Below are 24,374 nucleotides of genomic sequence, written 5' to 3' on the forward strand. Positions count from 1 at the left end.
TTGTATGCCTGTTTTGCCTTCCCTAAATGTTCTTTGGTGAAGTGGATATTCAGAGGTTTGTGCATTTTAAAATTTGGTTGTTTTCTTATTATTGAATCTTGAGGTTTTTAAAAAGTTTTATATATAAGCTCTTTATCAGATGTTTGATTTGCAAATATTTTCTCATCTTCTATATTACCCCCCTCCCCCCAGCTCCTACTTTCTTTCTCTCCTAATATTGGGGGGAATCTTTATTAAGTATGATGCTGGCCATGGATATTTTATAGATGTCCTCTGTCCATTGAGAAGGTTGCCTTTTATATATAGTTTTCTGAGGGTTTCTAATCCTGAGTGGAAATCGATTTTGTTGTCGTTCCTCCACACCTTAAAACCCTTTTGTGTTTCTCTACTCCACCTGGAATAGAGTCCAGATTTCATAATATAGTCAGATATTACAGCTCTTTTCCAGCAAGATGGGCAGTCTTTTCCCCTAACCTATAAATCCTGACTGGTGTTGTGATTTGGCTTTGACTACCAGGAAATTCTATGAAAATGTTATTGCAACTTCTGAGCAGGGCCTCAAGAGGCCTTATACCTCTGCTGTCTCTTAGAACTCCGAGAGCACAATGCTTTGAAGAAAGCCCACCTGACCTCCTTGAGAATACAGTCCCGTATGGAGAGGCTCAATTATCCCAGCAGGGTTCAGCTTCCTCAATTCCACCTCATACAAGTCCACTTCTCCAGCCAGTCTGCCTGTCAACTGAGTCCTGGTGCTATCATTGGAAGAACTGTCCATTGAACTCACAGAATCTTAAAACCTCATAACTCACCGTTGTTTTCAGACACACCCCAAGACATACATAGATACAGATCTGGGACTTTTCTAGTCTTATTTCCATCTTACCTGTTTCTTTGCCAGTCCTTTCGATGAGAGTAAATGATATTCCCAGTTACTCAAATTAGAAGCTAAATCATCTTTGATACCTCCCTTCCCTCCTAAACATCCAACTATCACTATATTCCATTTATTCTGTCTCCAAAATACGTCAGAGCTGTCTAATCCTCTTCATCTCCATACCATTCTAAGCCAAATCTTCATCTCATCTCTTGCTTGAATTATTTTAACAAAATCTAACTGGTCTGTCAGCTCCTCTGATTTATACTCCACAAAGCACACTGTGTGTGTGTGTGTGTGTGTGTGTGTGTGTGTGTGTGTGTGTGTAATGTTAATGAGATCTTGGCTTCCCATTATATTTAATAGATCCCACTGTGTTTATAATTCAAACTCCTTATAATGGCATAGAATGCCCTGGTGACTGCCTACTTCTTCAGTCAAAACACATACCATTTGACCTTGCTGGTTCTGTGTAGTAGGTTGAGTAGTGACTCCCCGGAAGGATATATGGAATCCCAAAATATGATCTTAAGGTCTTAGCAGATGTAATTAACTTAAAGATCTCAAGGTGAGATCATCCTGGATCAGCTAAGGCCCTAAATCCAGTGAGGAGCATCTTTGTTCAACACAGAAAGATGCCAGGAAGAAGGCCATGTGAACATGGAGGCAGATAGCCACAAGCCAAGAATACCAGGAGCCCCTAGATACTGGAAGAGGAAAAGGAGGATCCTCTCCTAGAGCTTTCAGAGGGAAATGGTCCTGCCAACACCTTGATTTCAGGCTTCTGGGTTCCAGAACTGTGAGAGTAAGTTTCTGTTGTTTTTTAAACCACCAAGTTTGTGGTAATTTGTTATGGCAGTTTGAGGAAACTTAAAACACACTCTGTTTCATCCTTTAAGCATCCTTGAAGCACTTTCATTGCTAAACCTGCTAAACCTATCTAAAGCTCTAAAGTAAGTCCTGCTACCACTAGCTCCCCTATCCCATTTTCTTCCTTTATATCACCCTATTCCTTATAAGTTGTAATTATTTATATGATTAAAAAGGATTTTTAAAATCACCTTTCTCACATTGAAAAAATATCTCAAGACTGAAATTGGGAACAAGTTTTGAACAGTAAGGTTTTTTATTGTTTGCTTAATTCTGTGGCTGAATTACAAACCATTGAGATAGTTCTTTGATTTTCTGTGTGTGCCTCCCGCTTTTGGAAAAGAGATTGTGATGCATTATGTTTTATTTTAAAATTAATATATTGAGGGGCGCCTGGGTGGCTCAGTGGGTTCAAGCCTCTGCCTTCAGCTCAGGTCATGATCCCAGAGTCCTGGGATCGAGCCCCGCATCGGGCTCTCTGCTCGGCGGGGAGCCTGCTTTCTCCTCTCTCTCTGCCTGCCTCTCTGCCTACTTGTGATCTCTGTCAAATAAATAAATAAAATCTTTAAAAAAAATAAAATTAATATATTGATACGTAAATATTTAAAATTCAGAGGTTGATATATAGTGTCATGGAGGAAGACCTTCCTCTGCACGGTGTTCCTTCTAGCTGGACTTAGGATCAAATTGCCGTGAGACAGATTAACAGGAGAAAAATCAAATTTAATAGGTGTACCAAGGGGCATCCATGCAGACATGAAATTCCAAAGACAGTGAGGCAACAGGAAGGTTACATGAGCTAAGACAAAAGGTGGGTTCTAAGGATACGAAGGGGAGAAAGTTCAATAGCAAGAAGGTGAAAGGAGATGTTTGGAAAAACAAGGTTTCAGAGTTCTACAATTAAGTTCCTTAGATAAAGGGGAGCCTCTGTTAATAGCTCTTTTCCTGGTTCAGGCTCTTATTACCAGCTTAGCAGTTGAGGGGGAGGCAGAGTTTTTCCTGCATCTGCTGGGTTTTGATTACTTTTAACTCAAAGTAATCTTAATGCCAAAGTGGCCTGTCCCAGGGCAGCCTGCCCTTGACCCCCTATGATAGGTTCTAAAATAGGTTTTCTAGAATGTTGGTTCTAATGAACTTTATTTATTTTTTTTTTAGCTTTTATTGCTATACCTACAGAAGTTATTTCTCCAAATTAAAAAATAATGAAAACCTATTTAATTATGGGATAACACTCTTTAATAATAGCAGTACCCAGCATTTATGCTCAAGAGTTGGAAAAATGGAAATGATAAAATTTATGAATAAAGTTAAAATGTGATTAAACATTAAAATTTTTTAAATTTTTTATTGCATGAGTGTACCAAACTTACTTAACTGGTTTACCAGAACCTTTAGGTTGTTTCAATTTTTTTTTTTTTAAGTAGGCTCCACACCCAGTTTGGGGCTTATAACTCATGACCCTGAGATTAAGAGTCACCTGCTTACCAGTTGAGCCAGCCAGGTGTCCTGAACATTAAAATTTTTCCCTGAGGTGTGTTTGTATCAGACCACTGTGTTTTGTTTGACCAGAGAGTTTACATTTTATTTGTAAAACTTCTTTTTTTTTTTTTTTAAACAGAGCTCATGTGCTCTCTGCACATGAGCAGAGAGGGGAGAGGTAGAGGGAGAGAGAGAATCTTAAGCAGACTCCACACTCAGTGAGGAGCCCACCACAGGGCTCGATCTCCCAACCCCCAAGATCATGACCTGAGCCAAAGTAAGAGTTAGACGCTCAACTGACTGAGCCACCCAGGTGCCTCCTTATGTAACTTTTTAATAACAAAAATTCTATTTGGTTATAAAATTATATATATGCAAAAAATATTTCCTGTTGAATTTAGGGTTTTATATATAGGGTGATGGATGGTGCACAATAGATTGTATAAAAATCCGTTTTTATTAGTTACAACACTGTACCTAACCAGTTGTCAGGGGAGGCTGACTTCTAAACTGAGACTTTAAAGAATAACTGGAGAAAGGAGGAGAAAGGAAGGAGTGTGGGTTAATGAGGAAGACAGAGATGTCAATACTCCCTTGCTTACCTTGTAGTCTTTCTCTAACATACAGTTGTATTCCTGAGAAACTTTGAATTCCTCAAAAATCATATTACCATACCTATTACTTTGATATGGATTAAAAGGATCAATGATTAAAGAATAGTAATCTTAGTTTTTCTATGGCAGTTTTGATAATAAAGAAATTTTAATCACTACTTAAGATGTAAACAGTATATAAGCCTGAACAGTTGCTGTGGTGTAGTGGTTAAAGCCTTGGCTCTGGCTTCAGTGAGTCAATAGAGATGCTTTTAACTTCAAATAACAGAAGGTCCTATGACAGTGGGTTTAAACAAATTGGGTCCCTCCTGCCCCCTTTTTCCTCCCCAAGAAAACTAGTTAGGCAACTTCTGCTGAAAGCCAAGTGGATTTTCATTGGCTATCTCTGAGATTCCCTTGATTTTTTTCTTCATGGTTACACAGTGGTTGTGGCAGTTGCTACTGTTCAAGTAGCAAAGATGTAGCTTTTTTTTTTTTTGGAAAGCAGAGCTTACCTCTGCTTACATCTCAGCATTTTGTCCTTTGGATGGAAGGTGGCTAGGAAGAACTCGGTTGGAAATGGTGGTTGGGTCAGCCAACCAACAATATCAACCAGTCAGACTGATTTTTAATGTCATGTCTGCCATTGATTCACATTGTAACAATGGTCAAATTAATTAGCCTTTCTAAGTCAAAATTCTTTCATCTGTATAATGAGGATAAAGAGGATAATTATTACTAATATACTACTCCTATTTCTGACTTCTAATAAAATGAGAGAATGAATATAAAAATCCAGGCAATGTGCCAGACAAGGGAGTTAGTGCTCACAAAATATTAAGTCTGATTTCATCATCATCATCATCATCATCATCCTAATCTTTCATGTCAACATCAGCTTCATTCTCTTATTGAGGTAAAAGTCACATAACATAAAATTAACCATTTTAAAATGTGCATGTCAGTGGCATTTGATACGTTCACGGTGTTGTGCAACTATCTTCCCTAGTTCCAAAATGTTTTTAGTCACTCCATAAGGACCTGTGGTACCCATGAAGTAGTCTCTCCTTTTCCCCTTAACACAGCTTTTGGCAATTACTAATCTGCTTTCAACCTCTATTGATTTACCTGTTCTGGATATTTTATATAAGTGGAATCATATAATACATGACCTGTTAGTCTGATTTCTTTCACCAAGCATATATTTGAGGTTTGTCCATGTCATAGCATGTATCAGTGCTCCATTCATTACTTTTTATGGCTGAATAGTATTCCATTTTATATGATTACTTCATTTTGTTTTTCTATTTATTAGTTGATGGACTTTTGGGTTGTTTCTGCCTTTTGGCCATTGTGAGTAGCCCCACTCTGAACATTTGTTTACAAGTGTTTATTGACCACCTTTTTTTACTTCTTGTGAGTATATATGTAGGAGTAGAACTTTGTTTAACTTTTATGTTTAACTTTTTGAGGAACTGCCAAACTATATTCTATATCATCTCTACCATTTTGATTCCCACCAGCAATATCTGAGGGGGTTCCAGTTTCTCTATATCCTTTTCAACACTTGCTATTTTGTTTGTTTTTCATTATAGCCGTCCTAGTGTGGGTGTGAAGTTATATTTTATTGTGATTTTTATTTGATTTCCCTGATGATTAGTGATACATCTTTTCATGTGCCTGTTGACCATTTGTTTATCTTTCTTGGAGAGGGGACTATTGAGGTCCTTTGCTGTTTTTAAATTAACTTGTCTTTTTTTGTTGTTGAGTTGTAAGAATTTTTTATATTTTCTGGATACTAAACCCTTGTTAAGTTTATTATTTGCAAATATTTTCTCCCATTCAATGGGTGATATTTTCACTTTCTTGATAGTAACCTTTGATGCACAAAAGTTTTAATTTTTACGAAGTGTAATTTATTTTAGATTTTGGAGTCATATCTAGGAAATCATTGCCAAATCCAGAGTCTCATATTTACCCCTATTTTCGTCTAAGAGTTTTAGAGTTTTAGTTCTTACATGTGGGTCTTTGGTCCTAAAGGATCGATTTTTGGATCAGTTTTGGTCCACCTTGGGTTAATTTTCTTTGCATGTTATGAGGTAGGACCAACCACCAATTTTATTTTTATCCTACCTTTTACATCTGTATTACCCATTATTAGCATGAAGCCACTGCAACAAAACATCTGAATCATTTTTCTGAATAGCTTTTTCTCTGTATACTCAACCAGTAGAAATTTCCTTCTTGATTTTTATAATTGAAACAGTCTACATGATGTAAAATGTGTGCCCTAATTAACTGACACCATTTTATCCAGTGTGTAACAGGAAATCTTGAGCTGCATTAGACATATCTATTGTAGGTCCAGGTTTGTTTTTGTTTTTGTTTTTTTTTAAGATCTTTTTTATTTATTTGACAGAGAGAAAGACAGGGAGCAGGAACACAAGCAAGGGAAGTGGGAGAGGGAAAGCAGGCTTCCTGCTGATCAGAGAGCCTGACACATAGTGGATTACAGGACCCCAGGATCATGACCCCAGCCAAGCCAAAGGCAGACACGTAACGATTGAGCCACCCAGGCACCCTCAGGTTTTTTTATTTTAAACTTGGCAGGGCTGGTTAGTAAATCTCTTAAGTTTGTTTTTAAGTTTAAAATTTTATCACTAATTTTGAACACTGAATTTGCTATCAAGAGTGTAGTTGTGGGTCCCTGGGTGGCTCAGTTGGTTGAGCGACTGCCTTCGGCACAGATCATGATCCTGGAGTCCTGGGATCGAGTCCCACATCGGGCTCCGAGCTCCATGGGAAGTCTCCTTCTCCCTCTGACCTCCCCTCTCATGTGCTCTCACTCCGTCTCTGTCTCTCTCTCTCTCTCAAATAAATAAATAAAATCTTTTAAAAAAAAGAGTATAGTCGATGAGACTATGTGATTGCTGCTTTTGTAATCTAATCTTGTTTTATTTGGTAATTCATAGTCTGTTTATATCTTTTATTAAATGGCATACCTTCATTAGAAGTTATCTGATTAGTCCTTTTCTCCCCCTTCATCTGCAGTTCAGGATGATGTAGTTTGCTGGTGAAAAGTGGTGGTGGTATGGCAGCCTACAAAGGGCTGTGTCGTACTGTTTTTTAGCATTAAAAACATAGTCTACCAGTGTAGGATGGATAGGACGGATCTTATGCATTCTTCAGCTAACTCTCCAAAGTTTTAACTTTTAAAGTTGTTTGTTTGTTCTAAACAAAGGAGGATATAATTTGGTTGTTTCTTTTTTTAGTACCTGATTCTGAAACTTGAAAGGCCTGCTATAGTCCAGAACATCACATTTGGAAAATATGAGAAAACTCATGTCTGCAATTTGAAGAAATTTAAAGTCTTTGGTGGAATGAATGAAGAAAATATGACAGAGCTATTGTCCAGGTGAGTTATGATTATGGGAAAGAAAAAGTTGTCTTCTAAACAAGCTACAGTCTTATTTTATCTCTTCGTGATTAAATCTGCATGGTTTTGTCTTTCTTTCAAGGGAGAAACGAATATTTCTACTGTGGTATTTATAGTGCCTTATTTTAATATTGTGGCTTGAGTTAACCTTTTTTGAACCATCAGCCACAATTTAATATTGTTACTAAAGAAGAAAATAAAACTTGGGTGTTTTTTTTCCCTACTAATTTCTCGATCTTATTTTTGAATTGTAAATGACCTCAGAAATATTTTCAGCTTTAATAAAAATCTTTACTATAAAAATATAGACTCTAGGGAGGCCTGGGTGGCTCAGTCAGTTAAGCATCTGCCTTCTGTTCAGGTCATGATCCCAAGGTCCTGGGATTAAGTTCCGCATTGGGGCCTGCTTCTCCCTCTGCCTGCCGCTTCCCTGGTTTGTGCTCTCTCTCTCTGACAATTAAATAAATAAAATCTTAAAAAACATATATATAGACTCTCTCCAAAACATTGAGATCGATTGCCCTAATCCAGAAACAATATTTTGAGAATATAGTATAAATTGGAGACTAAAAAGAGAAAAAGTATGTGACTCTATCTACCACAGTACCTGCCACTTGGAAGGAGCTTAGTAAATTTGAGTTTTAAAGACTTAGACCATGAGGAATGAAAGTGTTAATTTGCCCCCTAGATAATGAAAAATCAGATAGCCAGTAACATGAACAAGTAAAGCCATGGTGTTTTAGAATATATTTATGATATAATATGTGCCATTAGCATAGTGTTTGATAAAAGTAAATATTACATTGATACTGCATTTAAGTCATGAAAGTATTTTAGAACATAAGGCAATCTGAAGGTAACTGATATTCCTGTAAATACTTGTGTTTCAGTCCTAGCTCTTTATGTAGAGAGGTGGTAAGGGTTTATTTTTATTTAGAATGAAGTGGGTGCTATTAAACTAATGGAGTAAAAGAACATTATTAACATCTTAATTGGAATTTTTAAAAACTTAATTGTTTCACAGGCTCTAATACTTGGCTCTAAGTTGCCAGATTGAACATGAATTATTTTTAAATTTTTTCTTTTTGCTTACATATTTGATGTTATATTCAGTTATACACTAAGGACACTAGTTCCTATCGCACATTTCCATGCACTGTAGCCACATCCTGTAATTAACACTGAACATTTTTCATTAGCCCTCATATAATTAGAACACAGTTATAATGCAGTTGATGTGAATGTGCAAGTTTTGACCTATATTCTCATTATTCTCATGTTTGACTACCCCCTTTTTTTTAAGATTGATTATTTGTCAGAGAGAGCACAAGCAGGGGGAATGGCAGACAGAGGGAGAAGCAGGCTGCCCGCTGAGCAAGGAGCCAGATGCGGGACTCAGTCCCAGGACCCTGGGATCATGACCTGAGTTGAAGTCAGATGCTTAACCAACTGAGCCTCCCAGGCATCCTTTTGATGACTCCTTTACATTTTCTTGGTCATGTATTTTGTTTAACCTTAAGATCTGAGTATGATTTATGTGTTAGTGTGTTTACTAAATTATAAAGTCAAATTTGATAGCCTATTTTTTTTTCCCACAGTGGCTTAAAGAATGATTATAACAAAGAAACATTCACCTTGAAGCATAAAATTGATGAACAGATGTTCCCTTGTCGATTCATTAAAATAGGTAAGGTTTTTAGCATTCTGAAATAGAAATAAATTCTTTATACCATCAGTCAGCAAATTACAGCTTGTGGTCTGAATCCTTTGGAACTCTTGTTTTTTATAATGGGATTTTATGGGAACACTGCCACACTGGTTATTCACTGGTTGTAACGTCTGTCTTGCATTTGCTCTACGAACTAGTTGCAAGAGACAAAATGTTTACTGTTTGACCCTCTGCAGCAGAAGTTTTCTGTTCCCTGCTTTATAAATCTATAAGTGACAGTTACTTCAAGTGGAACCTTTTCCAGATATTTTTTCGTTTGAAGGTTATCTTAGGTTTAATGAGATAAGTGACTTAGTTCAGCTTTGATTGTTTTATGGAAAGTTTATCAAGTTATTGTAGAGCTTAATATTCTAAAACTAAATACTGATGAATTCCTTAAGGAAGTATATTATGGTTATTTTCTGTTTTTCTTTTTTAACTCTCCCCCCAATTCTTTTTTTTCTTTTTCTTTTCTTTTTTTTTTAGTGAAATGTTGGTCAAACCCATTAAACTGATTTTGTGGCCCACTAATATGGTACAATGGAATATTTGAAAAATACTGCCTAAGGCATGTATTTATTTAGCAAGTGTTTTAGCTTAAGAAAGTATTGTAATGCCTCCTCAGCATTAGTATTTTTAGGGTTATTTTGCTTTTCTTCGGGATTTTTTTTTTAAGGTAGAAAAGTTGAAGACTTGACTCAATTTGCAGTCTGCATCTATGTTACATAGCTGAAAGTATTATGTTAAAATTAAAGTGAATCAGATCCTTCAAAGAATATTTATAAAAGCCAGAATACCGTGTTTTGATTTGGGAGAAAAAGTCCTCTTTTGGAGCAGGCAGTGTACTTCATAGTCATTTTTTGCCAACGTATCAAGAGGTGACCCGTTCATTTCATTGAATCAAATAGTTCTGTTGGGTAAAAAGAATATCTAAGGTCTTACTAAGGACTACTATAGAAGAAAAACTACTTTGTTAATAGTTGGGCTATCCAGTGTGTTACTTTTTTTACACTATGGTTTCTATTGTTACAATATATAATTGTAAATAAAAACCTCTTTGCTGTTTTCCTATGAGAATTTATGAACAAGCAAATTTTTTTTACCAAGTTTAACTCTTGGTTGCCTTTTTTTTGTACTGAGTACTTCTTTCCTCAGTATGCAGACCGCCCAGTTCCTACAGACCCTAGCATAGCTTTAGTAGTTCTGCATTTGCATATTTTAGATCTAGAAGCAGTGAGATATCTTATATTTTCCTATAATAAATTTAGGTTCTATTAAATTTTAAAGTACTTATTCAACCTGTTTTGCTTCATCACACAAAGTGAAATTTCTCTTTCTCTTTTTATGTTCAGAATCTTTTATTCTATTTTGTGCTTTTTTGCGCAGTACCTACAGTCATTGGTTTATTTTGAAGGAAACTACCTACTGCTACTGCTTCTGTAGTTCTTAGTCTTCTAGTATTATTCATTATAAGTATGAGTAAATGTCTGCTTAGGGAAGTTGTGTGGTTTCTTCCCTTAAAAAATCATAAAATTATAAAAATTATAAAATTATCTCTTCTGGATAAGTTAGACATTCAGCTGCCCAAAGATGATAAATTGGACCTCTTTCCAGCCTTTCTGTCAGGCTTTAATTACAGAGCATAATGATGTCTTTTACTTAACCCTGGGTTAGTTTTATGGTTTTCAGGCAAAATGTTAATTGGAGCTTTTCAAATAATTGTAGACACTTATTAACTCATTCGATATCTAGGATATTAATATTTAGATAACTTCATATTTCTTCTCTGTTAAAAGATACTAATAGTGGTCTGCTATGTGCTTGCTTTCTAGTCTCTTAACATTCTTTTGATACATTTTCTTTGAAAATATATAATGTGAAAATGTGAAACTCAAAGCCTTTATGTTAGGTTAGTATTTTTAGTTTATCACCATGTTTTCTTAAAAAAAAAATCATTCTGAAAAAGTACTTGAGTGATGTGTAGCTCTCTCTCTTATTGGTGATTTAGCAGATATTTGTTTACCTTCTTGGGATAAATTGTTAGAATGACTTAGATTTCTGTGGATTTTTTTTGATTTTTGCAGACTGGATGGTTGTGGGGGCTTTAGGGAGAAGCTTCAGCTCTGGCTGGATTTGGCGTGCATTCTGGATCCTCAGAAGTATTTCAAAGTCTAGAATGAGTACTAAGTCCGGGAGGGGTGCCGTAATGGTGGCCCTTTATGAAGGCAGATGGAAAGTTGATATTTTTAAAAATGTACTACTAAGAGGAAAATTAATATAGTAGTAATAACTCATAATAATAGCTAGTATTTATTGAGCACTTACTATGTGCCAGGGGTACTGTGCTAAATGTTTTGTTTACTCACTAATTCTGTAGTAAAATAGATGCATCCTTTCGGAGTGCTTAGTCTTGAATTTTTAGGATCTTCCAGAACTTTGAAATTCCTGGCATCTTCTAATACCTGTTTTAGCCATTTAGATGAGAGCTTCCTAAGTGATACTGCCAAAGAACACTGAATATGCCACAGAGGCATTTTTGTTGTGTTGAGATGTTGACCCTGCTTTGATCCTAGAGTATCAGGAGCCTGCAGCCTCATACCCATATTTGCCATAAAAATACTACCACTTTTGGGGCACCTGGATGGCTCAGTGGGTTAAAGCCTCTGCCTTCAGCTCAGGTCATGATCTCAGGGTCCTGGGATCAAGCCCCTCGTTGGGCTCTCTGCTCAGCAGGGAGCCTGCTTCATTTCCTCTTTCTGCCTGCCTCTGCCTACTTGTGATCTCTGTCTGTCAAATAAATAAATTAAATTTTTTTTTTTTTTATTAGAGAGAGAGAGAGCGAGCAAGCACAGGCAGACAGAGTGGCAGGCAGAGGCGAGGGAGAAGCAGGCTCCCCGCCGAGCAAGGAGCCCAATGTGGGACCCGATCCCAGGACGCCGGAATCATGACCCGAGCCGAAGGCAGCTGCCTAACCAACTGAGCCACCCAGGTGTCCCAATAAATTAAATCTTTTAAAAAAATATTACTACTTTCTACACATGTCATTATGAAAAAGAAAGAGAGGCACTGATCCTGATCATAGCTGTGTCTGATTGTCCAATGAGGAAAATTGGCGATTGAACTGTAGGATATAAACTCTTAGCTTTAGGATTCGTATTAAGAGTTTTTAATCTTTATTTGAGGTGGGAACAAAGACCTCTTTCATCGGGAAGCAAAGAACATGTGCCTGGAGCTGCAGTTCACATTTAGATTTGACATATAATGCATAGTATGTCTATTTGCATTATTGAAGTTATTAATGTCACAGAAATCATTCGTAAAACTTGAAGTGGGTGTACATCACTCTGCTTATTCTGTATATATCCCTTCAATCTGTTAAAAATTAATTGTACTCTTCATTCATCTTTAATATATGATGTTCTTGTGAGATGACTTCCTAATTAACCTCCCTCTCAACATTGTTCTTTGAAAGGCTTTAAGAATTACAATTATTGTTATTTTAGAAATATTTCTGTTGGGGCATCCAGTATGTAGGCAGAATCTTTCTAAAAACACAATTGCTAAAATGGTTTTTAATGAACATTTTTGAGTGCCTGGGTGGCTCAGCTGGTTAAGCAACTGCCTTTGGCTCGGGTCATGATCCTGGTGTCCTGGGATTGAGTCCCACGTGGGGCTCCCCCTGCTCTGCAAGGAGCCTGCTTCTCCCTCTCCCTCTACCTGCCACTCCCCCTGCTTGTGCTCTTTCTCTCTCTCTCTCTGTCAAATAAATAAATGAAAATTTTTTTTAAGATTTTATTATTTATTTATTTGACAGAGAGAGAGAGATCACAAGTAGGCAGAGAGGCAGACAGAGAGAGAGGGGGAAGCAGGCTCCCCACTGAGTGGAAAGCCTGATACGGGGCTCGAACCCAGGACCCTGAGATAATGACCTGAGCCAAAGGCAGAGTCTTAACCCACTGAGCCACCCAGGTACCCCAATTGAAGTCTTTTTTTTAAAAATGAACATTTTACTGGGATTTGAATAAGATATAATAGGAGGACTTTTTCCTCCTAATCTTATTGAACATGGACCTGGAACTAGAAATTTCTAACTAATGTCTGGTTATACTTAGAGACTATGTTCTTTTGGCCTTGGGTTTAAAATCCTATGTTAGGGGTGATTGGGTGGCTCAGTCAGTTAAGCGTCTGCCTTTGGCTCAAGTCATGATCCCAGGGTTCTGGGATGGCGCCCTGCATCAGGCTCCCTGCTCAGCCCGGAGTCTATTTCTCCCTCTGCCTCTTCCCCACCGCCCCCCCATCCCAGCTTCTGCTTTCTCAATCACTCTGTCTCAAATAAATAAAAAAAAATTTTTAAAGATAATTTAGTATTCATTCATAAAACTTTCTGAAATTTTTGTTGTTTGTACATGTAAACTAAAAGCCGTATTATACATCCTGGGAGTCTGTTATATATGCTAATGACTGGTTGCTACTGCCTGTGTGTGTCTTCACTTACACAGATAGAAAATCATTTGACCTAGTAACACTTTTGCTCCTCATGAATATGATATGCTAAAAGAGAACAGCAGACTTGGAAATCAGGTCTGGTATCAGGTATGGTGGCTATTCTGCTTTGATACTTAAAACTTGACAAGTGTCAGTTTCTAAAATGTAGTTATAGTATTCGTTCTGAACCATCTTAGTGTTATATTAAAATCCATTGGCGGGGCGCCCGTGTGGCACAATTGGTTGAGTGTCCAGCTCTTGGTTTTGGATCAGGTAATGGTCTTAGGATGGTAGAATCGAGCCTGCGTTGGGGTCTGCACTCAGCACAGAGTCTGCTTGAGATTCTCTCTCCCTCTCCCTCTATCCCTCCCACTCTTGCTTGTGCTCGGTCTCTAAAATAAATAAATCTTTAAAAAAAAAATTCTTTGGCTTGTCTTGCACTTTTATCCATGTGTGGTTTTCTGACATCATTCATTATTCATTTAGAAAATATGGCTCACTGAGTTATGCAGATCTTCCAGATGTTGAAACATTTTATTATGTAATATTTTTAAAAAACATACTCATTAATAGATCGCCACCAATCTTACAGGAAAGTCTTAATTGCCTGGAAATAGTTAAATTCGCAATCTTGGATACCAATTTTCGGGGGGGGGAATATATTTTTTAAAGATTTATTTATTTATTTTTAATGAGAGGGTGAACAGGGGCAGAGGGAAAGGGAGAGAGAGAATCTCAAGCGGACCCCCTGTAGAACACAGAGCCCAATAGGGGGCTCAGTCCCAAGACCACGAGATCGTGACCAGAGCTGAAATCAAGATTCAGATGCTCAACTGACTGAGCTATCCAGGTGCCCCAATTCTCCAAAATTGTGATTTTTCCTTGAAAGCTTGAATTTTAGTCTTTTTTTTTTAAGGTTTATTTATTTATTTATTTATTTATTTATTTATGTGACAGACAGAGATCACAAGTAGGCAGAGAGGCAGGCAGAGAGAGAGAGGGGAAGCAGGCTCCCCGCTGAGCAGAGAGCCTAACGCAGGGCTCGATCCCAGGATCATGACCTGAGGTGGAGGCAGAGGCTTTAACCCACTGAGCCACCCAGGCGCCCCTTCAATTTTATTCTTGGCAACAAATACTGTCTGTTGTTTTCTTTGAAATGACAGGTAAATATCTGACCTATACTCCATATTAAATAATCATAAGTGATCTGTCAATTTTTCTTTTAAAAGGAAGTTGTATCCTGTTAGGGGTCTTGGTGGGGAAGGACAAATAGGTATTTTAGCTCAAACAGCTATGTAGATTCTTTTCCTTGAGATAACCATTATGCTTTGGTATGTAGCAAAAGTACTTTATGCGTACTTCCCATTGTGTCACACAGAGATTGTACTATCCCTGGATCAGGACCTGAGCCTGAGCTGCAGACAGTCGCTTAACCAACGGAGCCACCTTGTGTCCTCTTGTGACCATTTTAGATTTATTTATTTATTTATTTGTCAGAGAGAGAGAGAGAGAGAGAGGAGCGAGAATGAGCACAAGCAGACAGAGTGGCAGGCAGAGGGAGAAGCAGGCTCCCTGCTGAGCAAGGAGCCCGATGTGGGACTCGATCCCAGGACGCTGGGATCATGACCTGAGCCGAAGGCAGCCGCTTAACCAACTGAGCCACCCAGGCGTCCCTCTTGTGACCATTTTAAAGGGGACTTTGCATTAAATTTTCTAGTTGGTTATTACAAGAAAAGGGAAAACTGATTTTCATGTTTACCTTGAATACAATCTTAAGTTTTTCAGTTGAATCTCTTGAATTTCTTATAAAGATAGCTATATCATGTTCACGTGATACTGTTTTTTCTTAATTTGCTTTTCTTTTTTCCTTCTTATTGCATTGGCTAAGATCTCCCATATAGTGTTGAATAATAGAGATAATTGGGATCTTTGTCCTGTTCCGGACTTGAGCTGCAATACTTAATGTTTCTCGATTAGGTTTAATTCTTGAGGTCTTTGATATTTAACAAAAAATTTAGGTAAGGTAGTTTTCTTTTGTCTTCTATTTCTTTTTTTTTTTTTTTTTAAGATTTTATTTATTTATTTGACAGAGAGATACCACAATTAGACAGAGAGGGGGAAGCAGGCTCCCTGTAGAGCGCGACTCGGGGCTCGATCCCAGGACCCTGAGATCATGATCCCAGCCAAAGGCAGAGGCTTAACCCACTGAACCACCCAGACACTCCAAGAGGTTTTTTTTTTTTTTTCTAATGAGTAGAAAATAAATTTTATTAATTTATTGTAAACACGAGTTGAGGTTATCAGACACATTTTCTTTTACTTAGTTAACATGGTGAATTACACTAATATGGCTTCTATTATTGAATCATCATTCCATTCCTGGAACGGACTCTATATTTGATTACAGTGAAAATCTGGTAGAATTTTTTTGCAAGTTAAAAAAATTTTTGAATATATACTTATAGCTGAGATCAGCCTTAAATTAAGATTTTATTTATTTATTTGACAGACAGAAATCACAAGCAGGCAGAGGCAGGCAGAGAGAGAGGAAGGGAAGCAGGCTCCCCGCTGAGCAGAGAGCCCGATGCGGTGCTCGATCCCAGGACGCTGAGATCATGACCTGAGCCGAAGGCAGAGGCTTTAACCCACTGAGCCACCCAGGTGCCCCCAGCCTTAAATTATTTTTCTTCTGGTTTTGTTTTCAGGGTTATGCCACTTGTTAAGAATTGAACTTTAATCTTTTGTGCTCTGATACAGTTTAATTTATATAGTAATGATTTGTTTCTTGTGGGTTTGATAAAATTTGACGGATAAATAATCTAGCCCTGGTCCTGTTTTTAAAGGGGTAGGTAAATGAGCACTTTGAATTTATTTTGTAGTGTTTTTGTAAACTAAACCCCGTGGCTCAATTGTTAAGCGTCTGCCTTTGGCTCAGGACATGATCCCAGGGTCCTGGGATTGAGCCCCAAGTAGGGCTCCCTGCTCCATCAGGAGGCCTGCTTCTCCCTCTCCCACTCCCCCTGCCTATGTTCCCTCTCTCGCTGTGTCTCTCTATGTCAAATAAGTAAAATCTTTTTTAATAAATAAATTAATTAAATTAAACCACTTGATGGCATGGATCATATTTTCTTTTTTTATTGTAGCCCCACCACCTAATAAAACAGTGTTAGCCTTTAAAAAAATGTCCTGGGGGAAAAAAAAATGTTCTGAAAATTTGTTGAATGAATTTAATGGACATGAATAGTGATTTTAATCTGCTAAAGTTTTATTTGAACTATGTTAATTTTTTTCTTTTTCTTTCTTTCTTTCTTTCTTTCTTTCTTTTCTCCACAAAGTTCCACTCTTATCCTGGGGACCCAGCTTTAACTTTAGCATCTGGTATGTTGAACTTAGTGGCATTGATGATCCCGACGTAGTACAACCCTGTCTCAACTGGTATAGCAAGGTAGGACTGTATTTTAAAATCCTGATTTTATGTTTCTGATGCCTATAAAGGGAGAAATGTGTCAAGCTTTTGTCTTCATTTAGAATAATTTAAAATACTGAGAATAATAACTATAATGATTAATCAACTAACATTTATTATTTATATTCTGCCAGCTGCTAAGTAGTCTTTATAACTTATTTAATCATTACCATTCTATGAGATAGGTACAATTATTATCCCTATTTTATAGATGATGAAATGGAACATGAAGAGTTTGAGTATCTTACTCAAGTACACCCAGTTCACAATTGTAAAGTGCCTAAGCCAGCATATAAACTCAGGCAGTCTAATTCCAGAGTCTGCCATTTATATATATTATTAAACCTTTCTGATCCTGAATTTTGTTTTCAACTTATATAGGTAGAAATTTTTAAACACAGTTTTTAGCGTGGACTGCTTTTATAACACATTACTTGATTGTGTTTGTTGAGTAAAATAGGAATATTTGCTTTTCCTTTAAATAATTTAAAATAGCTTCTGTAAATATTATGATCTCGTGCTTATAGGAAGTATAAAAATTATATTTAACAGATTTGTTCATAGATCATTTTATACAGTAGATGCAGCTTGGAAAATGTCCGTTTAAGTTACTGAGAAAGAGGTCTTGTGGGTTTTTTGCATACCTTTTGTGCTTTGTTTTTTGCTTTTGATGTGTATTTATTTGACTCTCATAGCTTTTTTTTTTTTTTTTTTTAAATGGGGGGCTCGCTCTTTCTTGTCAAGGAGATAAAGCTTTACTCTCTTTGCTACTTCCTGTTACTTTTATTTGTGAGTAGGGGTGAACTGATCTACTCATAGGAGATTGGGAAGCACTGTAAATTCTAAGGTTTTTCATATGGAATTTCAGCTCTTTACTGGTTAGTTTAATTGAGGAACTCTTTGACTAATTTGTTTTTGGCATTTGATTATATTCAACTTAAAATAGAGGCTGAATTTTAGTATTTTCTGTATTTTTCATATATTCTTGGATTTCCTGTAATACTGTAAGATCTTTCAGGGTAGAGATGATATTTTTAAATGTTAAAAATCACCTTTTCAGTGTTATGTACATAGCTGTATATACTTAGCATCTTCTAAATTCTATTGGTTCTTTTAAAAAATAATGATTAAATTTCTCTGATACTTGAGTGCAATTTTCCCTTTAGCCTATGATATGTGTGTGTGTGTGTTTTACTACACTCACACCAATCTCTTGATATTGTAGGAAGTTGCAACACTGTGGAGAGATTATATTTGAGAACAAAATTATTCAGTCTTACTCACTTTTTAAGTTCACTGCATTTATTATGAACCTCTAGCAATTAAAGTCTTCACCTCTTTGAGTTTCAGTCTTTTTTTAAAGCGTTGAAATACTATTATTTCCTAAAATTTCTCCTACTGTATATCTATATGCAGCCTGATAGAAAACTTAAGTTTTTATCTAAGCTTGTATTTTTGGCATTCATCCTAATAGGGGAGAGTTAGTACATTGAACATTCTTCTTTTTGGATTCTAGTTAATTGAGATTTTTGCTTTATAGCTATGTAAGAGATGGGGTAGCCCAGGCTTAGAAAAAAATACAAAATTTAGGTAGTCTTCCTCTGATCATTTTGAGGCATAAACTCTGTGGTTTTTGAAATACATAAAACACTTGATAATATTTGCTTTTCATATAGTAACTTCAACTAAGAACCAAGAACAAAAAGCATAATATAACTTATGTATGTTATTTAATGGTTTCTGTGCGTTCAGTACCAACATTGTAATCTGATGAGTAAATGCCATGGAAGTTACAATCTTTGCAATCTTAAGTGGTCTTTGATAAACAGTTACTCTGCTTTTTTTTTTTTTTAAAGTAAAGGCTCTAGAATTAGGTTTGGTTTCATCTTTTTATATCTTTCATCTTCATGAACTAATACCTCTGGGTGTATAGATATGTATATCTGTATATCATCATGTCTTTTATATCTTTCTGCTATATACTTTTGTGACTTTTGGCAAGTTATTACAGTTGACTAAGCTTCATCTTTGCCTTTCAAAGTGGAAATAATAACAAATAGTATAATGAATAATAATAATAATGAATAGTATAATGCTTAGCACATAGTAAATGCTCACTTTAGGTTAGTTGTCTCTTGTTGCCTACATTAATAACTAAGCAAATCTCTTCTTTTCATACTTTCTCTTGTGTTCCAGTAGTACCGTGAACAGGAAGCTATTCGCCTTTGTCTAAAACACTTCAGACAACACAACTATACAGAGGCCTTTGAATCGCTACAAAAAAAAACCAAGATTGCCCTAGAACATCCCATGTTAACAGATCTACATGATAAGCTGGTGTTAAAGGGTGATTTTGATGCTTGTGAAGAATTGATTGAAAAAGCTGTAAATGGTATGTTATAAACATGTAAACTTTGTTTTTTTAAGGTGATTTCAAGTGTATACAGAAACAGTTTTTTGAAAATAATATAACCTTATGCCAATTATTAGTTTACTTTTTCCCCATTTTTACTCTATAAAGATTGTTAGCTTGTTGAATTATGTGCTGCTTTTATGTAAGATAGGTCCATAATGATACTTTTAAAAAAAGAAACATATTTGAACTCACATATCTAAATCTAAATTACCATCTTGGGAAACCATGGAAGCACGCATTTGCATCTATGAACGCTAACACTGACTAGCACTAAGCAATGTTACAAAAAGGCTTTAAATGTTGCCTTCCATTTTGGAGGCCTATTCCTTTATGTATTTTTATTGATAGAAAATTACCATTTTTAAGGGCATAATTTGGCATAATGGGTAGTTGGATATGTTAAAAAATGTTATTAGTAGAAAGTTATAATGAATGAGGGTATTTGTACTGGAAACATCTGTGTGATATGGATGCTACATAATTGCTAATTTTCTTGAATGGTTTATAATCTGGTTTTGAAAGAAATGTGACTATTAGAACATGATATAATCTCCAAAGATAATTGTTTTGGAGGATGACATCTATTTGAATATTTAAGGTCTGGTATGGTCTGGTATGTTTTGTTATTTTTTAAAAGTGTCTCTCTTCTTATTTTATAGAATGGTATTCTTTTAAAAAATGATCTCTGCCAGGGACAAACAACAGAATAGGTGCTGTGGTATAATAGAAAAAAATATATAGGGGCACCTGGGTGGCTCAGTTAGTTAAGCGTCTAGCTCTTGGTTTCAGCTCAGGTCATGATCTCAGGGTCTTGAGATTGAGTCTGGCTTCGGGCTCCCTGCTCAGCAGGGAGTGTGCTTCAGATTCTCTTCCTCTCTTTCTGCCCCTTGCCCCACTCACACGTGTATGTTTGTGTGTGTGGGTGTGTACTCTCTCAAATAAATAAATCTTTAAAACATTTTTTTTAATAGGGTGGCTGGGTGGCTCAGTTGGTTAATTGTCTGCCTTTGGCTTGGGTCATGATCCCAGGATCCTGGGATCAAGTCCCACTTTGGGCTCCCTGCTCAGTGGGGAACCCCTGCTCATCTGTGCTTGCTCTTTCTCCCTCTCTCTAAAAAAATGAATAAAAATCTTAAAAAAAATTTTTTTTAATAAATATTTGGTCTTTGTCTCCTAAAACTCTTGGAATTTGGTGGAGGGACAAGAGTGTTTTTTTGTATGCTGAGATGAGAGGCTGCTGGGAGCCCTAGATCGCTTCAGATTTCCAGAAAGATCAAACCCTGTGTGTAGAGGGCTGAAATTTTCAGCTCCACCACCCAACCAGGGAAGGGAGAGGGGTCAGAGATTGAGTCCGATCAAAGAAAAGAAAAGAAAAAGACCCTAAACATTGAGGTAGATGCTTTTGATTCCCTAGGCTTTCCTATTTAGCAAACAGGAACTTCTTGCCCTTCTCTGCTATGTTTTTAGTGGAGCAGAAGCCAAAAAACGTACCCACACACATACACACACCACCACCCCCACTTACTCTGATGAGTTGTAGAAAACGTACCCACACACATACACACACCACCACCCCCACTTACTCTGATGAGTTGCTAAACCTGAGGGGGAGTTGTGGGAACCCCAGATTTGTAGGTAATAAATAAAGAAGTATAGGCCTGGGAGTCGGGGTTGGCATCTGAAGTGGGGATAGTCTCATGGGACTGAGCCCTTTAACTTACAGGGATCTGACGGTAACTTCAGGTAGATAGTGTCAGAATTGAACTGTTGGATACCCAGTTGGTGTCAGAAAATTGGAAAAATAGCTGGTGTGAGAAAAAAACCCACTCATTTGGTATTAGAAGCGTTGTGAGTGAAAACAGCTTCGTGCTCAGTATAAAAGTTGTGGAATGGAGTTTGGTCATTTTTTTTTTTTTTTTACTAGGAAGAAAGGACAATAGACTTTCTCCAATCTCTGCTTTCATGTATTTTAATCTTATCTCTGTTATCATCCATTATTATTATGTGCTCATTTATCAGATAGGTTGGATATTTTACAACTGAAGAAAATGGAACCAGTGCTCCCTTCCTTGAGTTTATAAATTTTAAGTTCACTTAAAATGAATTGCTTCTGGCTTTGTAATAACAAACCTGCTTCTCAGCCTTGTACATTGTTACTGCTTATTTAATTGGTAATGATACTTGCAAATGAATGATTATTATGTTTGAAATAGAGTAAACTTTGGAGTAGAAATAAATACAGTATATATGATTATTAATATCTTCCCAAGCCATTAAAATACCACCAATGAAAGTATAAATCTATGTATGCCATTTCTAAGAATGAATTCTATATTTTTTTAACCTAAATATGAAGAAGTCACAAGTATTTTCATGATTTGTTAGTTTTGCTTCAAATATTTATCTTAAGGCATGTAATATTTTGTTTAAGGTAGATCTCAGTGAGAACAACAAAAATCTCTGGCAACTCTGTGCTATCACTAGGCTAGAAACAGTTATATTTAAAAACTGTGTCTTTATCAATATACTCATTTAAGAGAAACTGTTAAGATTGTGTGCAGCTTTGATACCACAGGGGCTTAACTTAACCTTTCTGGCTCTAGGAAGGGCTCAAGTTTGAGGGAAAATTGGTATTCTTCCTGAGTTAGAACCAAGACATATTTTTTTGTACTCCTCAACTGGCTTGGAACAGTGTTTAGTTAATAAACATTCCTTCCAGGGTTGTTCAGTTTGCTGCTGACTTCACTGATGATGATTTGTTGGACAAATAAGGAAGTAAACACTGCAGAGTTTTTTGGCTTCTGCTCCACTAAAAACATAGCAGAGAAGGGCAAGAAGTTCCTGTTTGCTAAATAGGAAAGCCTAGGGAATCAAAAGCATCTTAAAATGGAGGAAACAAGAGCTTACGTTTAGTGTATCTTAGTATGTTCTTTAAATATGAGTATTTGAGATATTTGAGAGAAAGTGTTTCTAATAGACTTCCTATTTGTTAGAAACACCCCTACATTTATAGTTAATTTCATTGCAGGTCCAATACTTCAGGACCAGTTATTGCTACTTTCTCCCTAACAGTGCCTGAGGAAAAAGTAGAATCCATTGATGATGGACAGAAGTAATCACCTAGGAACAGGAAATAGTCCAAGAAAACCTAACCTCCCTTTGCAGTGTTTATCTTATTTCCTCTTTAAATTACAGTTTGCTTTTGTGAGATAAGAAAGGGATAAAGTTTAATTAAAATGGCCCTAAAGTTTCAACTGGAGGTCTTTATCTCCTTCCCACTTTCCCTCCTCCTCTCTGCCTTTTCTCTCTTCCATCTCTTTTATAATTTCTTCTCACTCCATGGTTTATGTGGTGGTGGTTAATTATGTGGCAGGCCTGTTTCCCTCTCAGCATTCTTTGTTTTTTAAGTGAGATCTCAAGTCTTGTTGGAGTTATCTTTGTGGCAGTGGTTTTAACTGCATATTTAATATTGTTAATGGCAACAGGGCTGTTCATATTCTGTATATCTTCTTGAGTGAGCATTGATAGTTTGTGTCTTGTAAGGAATATTCCCATTTCATCTAAATTGGTGAATTTATTGGCATAAAGTTGTTTATATCTTTATGACATCTTTATGTCATATCTTACTCTTGAAATTGGTGATGGTTTCTTTGTCTTTCTTTTTCTCCCATTTCATTGATTTCTATCTTTATTATTTCCTTTTTTCTACATAGTTCAGTTTTAATATGCTCTTCTTTTTCTAGTTTCTTAAAAAAGAAAACTGAGGCCATTAATTTGAGATCCTTCTTAACTAACAAAGCTTTTGGTGCTAAAGAGTTACCCTCGAACTGTAACTGAGCCAACATGAGTTCACTCCTTGGTGAGTCAGAAACTGCACCAGGTTGAGTTGTTGCACAAAGAAAACTTTTATTTGCAGCAAAGGAGATCACAGGAAATGGCTTTCAGAGCTGTGACTCCCTGAGAGAGAGTGAATGGGTTCCTTTTGTTTAGGGTTAGGATGAATATTTAGGTTGGGAAGCCTTGTCATCATATGTAGAGGTGAGCATAAGATCACGCACATGCCTTAAGGAAAAAATGCGTACACATACATACACATACATTGTATGTATGTGAATGAAGCTGAGGCTCCTCCTTGGTTGGAGATTTTAGTATTATAATGAGGTAAAGGTAGTTGTTGTTCATTCCAGCGGTCACTCCATGCTCCTGTGCAGGTGCAGGTTCGGGGTTTAGCTCAAAAGGTTTGGGTGGTCTGGGCCTGCGGGAGGTCTTGTCAGGGCAGTCTCCATCACCTCAGGGCTCTTTCCGGTTTCATTTACCTCAGTTAAGAGCTAAGCAGAAAAGAATAGCTTACGGAAAAATGTAAGACAAAGGTTAGTGAGTACAAGCAGGTGGGCAGTAAGTGTTAGGTCTCGTTGGTGACTTAAACACTGCTAGTTGTGTAGCACAAATTTTGCTATATAGTTCATGATCTCAAAACAGATGCTTTCACCATTTCATTGTGAAGTATGTTGTTTGATCTGGGGTTTTGGAGATCCTGTATTAGGTTACTTGGTTGCTAAGAGTTTATGTTATAAATGGGCATTGAATTTTACCACTTTTTCTCTATCTCTTGTGATACGATTTTTTCCTCCTAAATTCTATTAATATGTGAAATCATAGTGATTGATTTTCTAATGTTAAAATTCAGATATACTTAACTTTGCATTTCTCAGATAAATCTATCTTTTTCATTATTTTTTTGGTCTGTTTTGGATTTAGGTGGACTTACGTTTTGTTAGAATTCTTCCCACTATATTTTCATGAATAAGATTGGCCTTGTAATTTTTCTTTATCTTACCTTTGTCTTCAGGTTTAGTATCCTTCTTACACTAATCTCATATGATGTGTTGAAGAGTTAACCTTTTCTTTCTATAATCTGTATGTGTAAGATTTGAATTCTTTCTCATATGCTTGGTAGAATTTGTCATTATGCTATCTGTGCTAGGAAATTGCTTGGGGAAAGTATTTTTGTCAGTTCAACTGATTTAAATGTTGTAAGACTATTCAG

General features: G+C 36.5%; 1 protein-coding gene across 2 annotated transcripts in view; it reads left to right on the top strand.

Moving 5' to 3' along the window:
- MKLN1 (muskelin 1) overlaps positions 1–24,374 on the top strand; it is a 182,181-nt gene that overhangs the window by 60,864 nt on the left and 96,943 nt on the right. For both annotated transcript variants that reach the window (XM_080818012.1, XM_080818013.1), the window contains exons 3-6: positions 7,089–7,231; positions 8,851–8,939; positions 16,781–16,890; positions 19,111–19,303. In XM_080818012.1, the coding sequence (XP_080674138.1) occupies positions 7,089–7,231; positions 8,851–8,939; positions 16,781–16,890; positions 19,111–19,303 (535 nt within the window). The remainder of the gene's footprint in view (positions 1–7,088; positions 7,232–8,850; positions 8,940–16,780; positions 16,891–19,110; positions 19,304–24,374) is intronic.

Source organism: Martes martes (genome assembly GCF_963455335.1).
Source record: "Martes martes genome assembly, chromosome: 11".
Taxonomy (NCBI): domain Eukaryota; kingdom Metazoa; phylum Chordata; class Mammalia; order Carnivora; family Mustelidae; genus Martes; species Martes martes.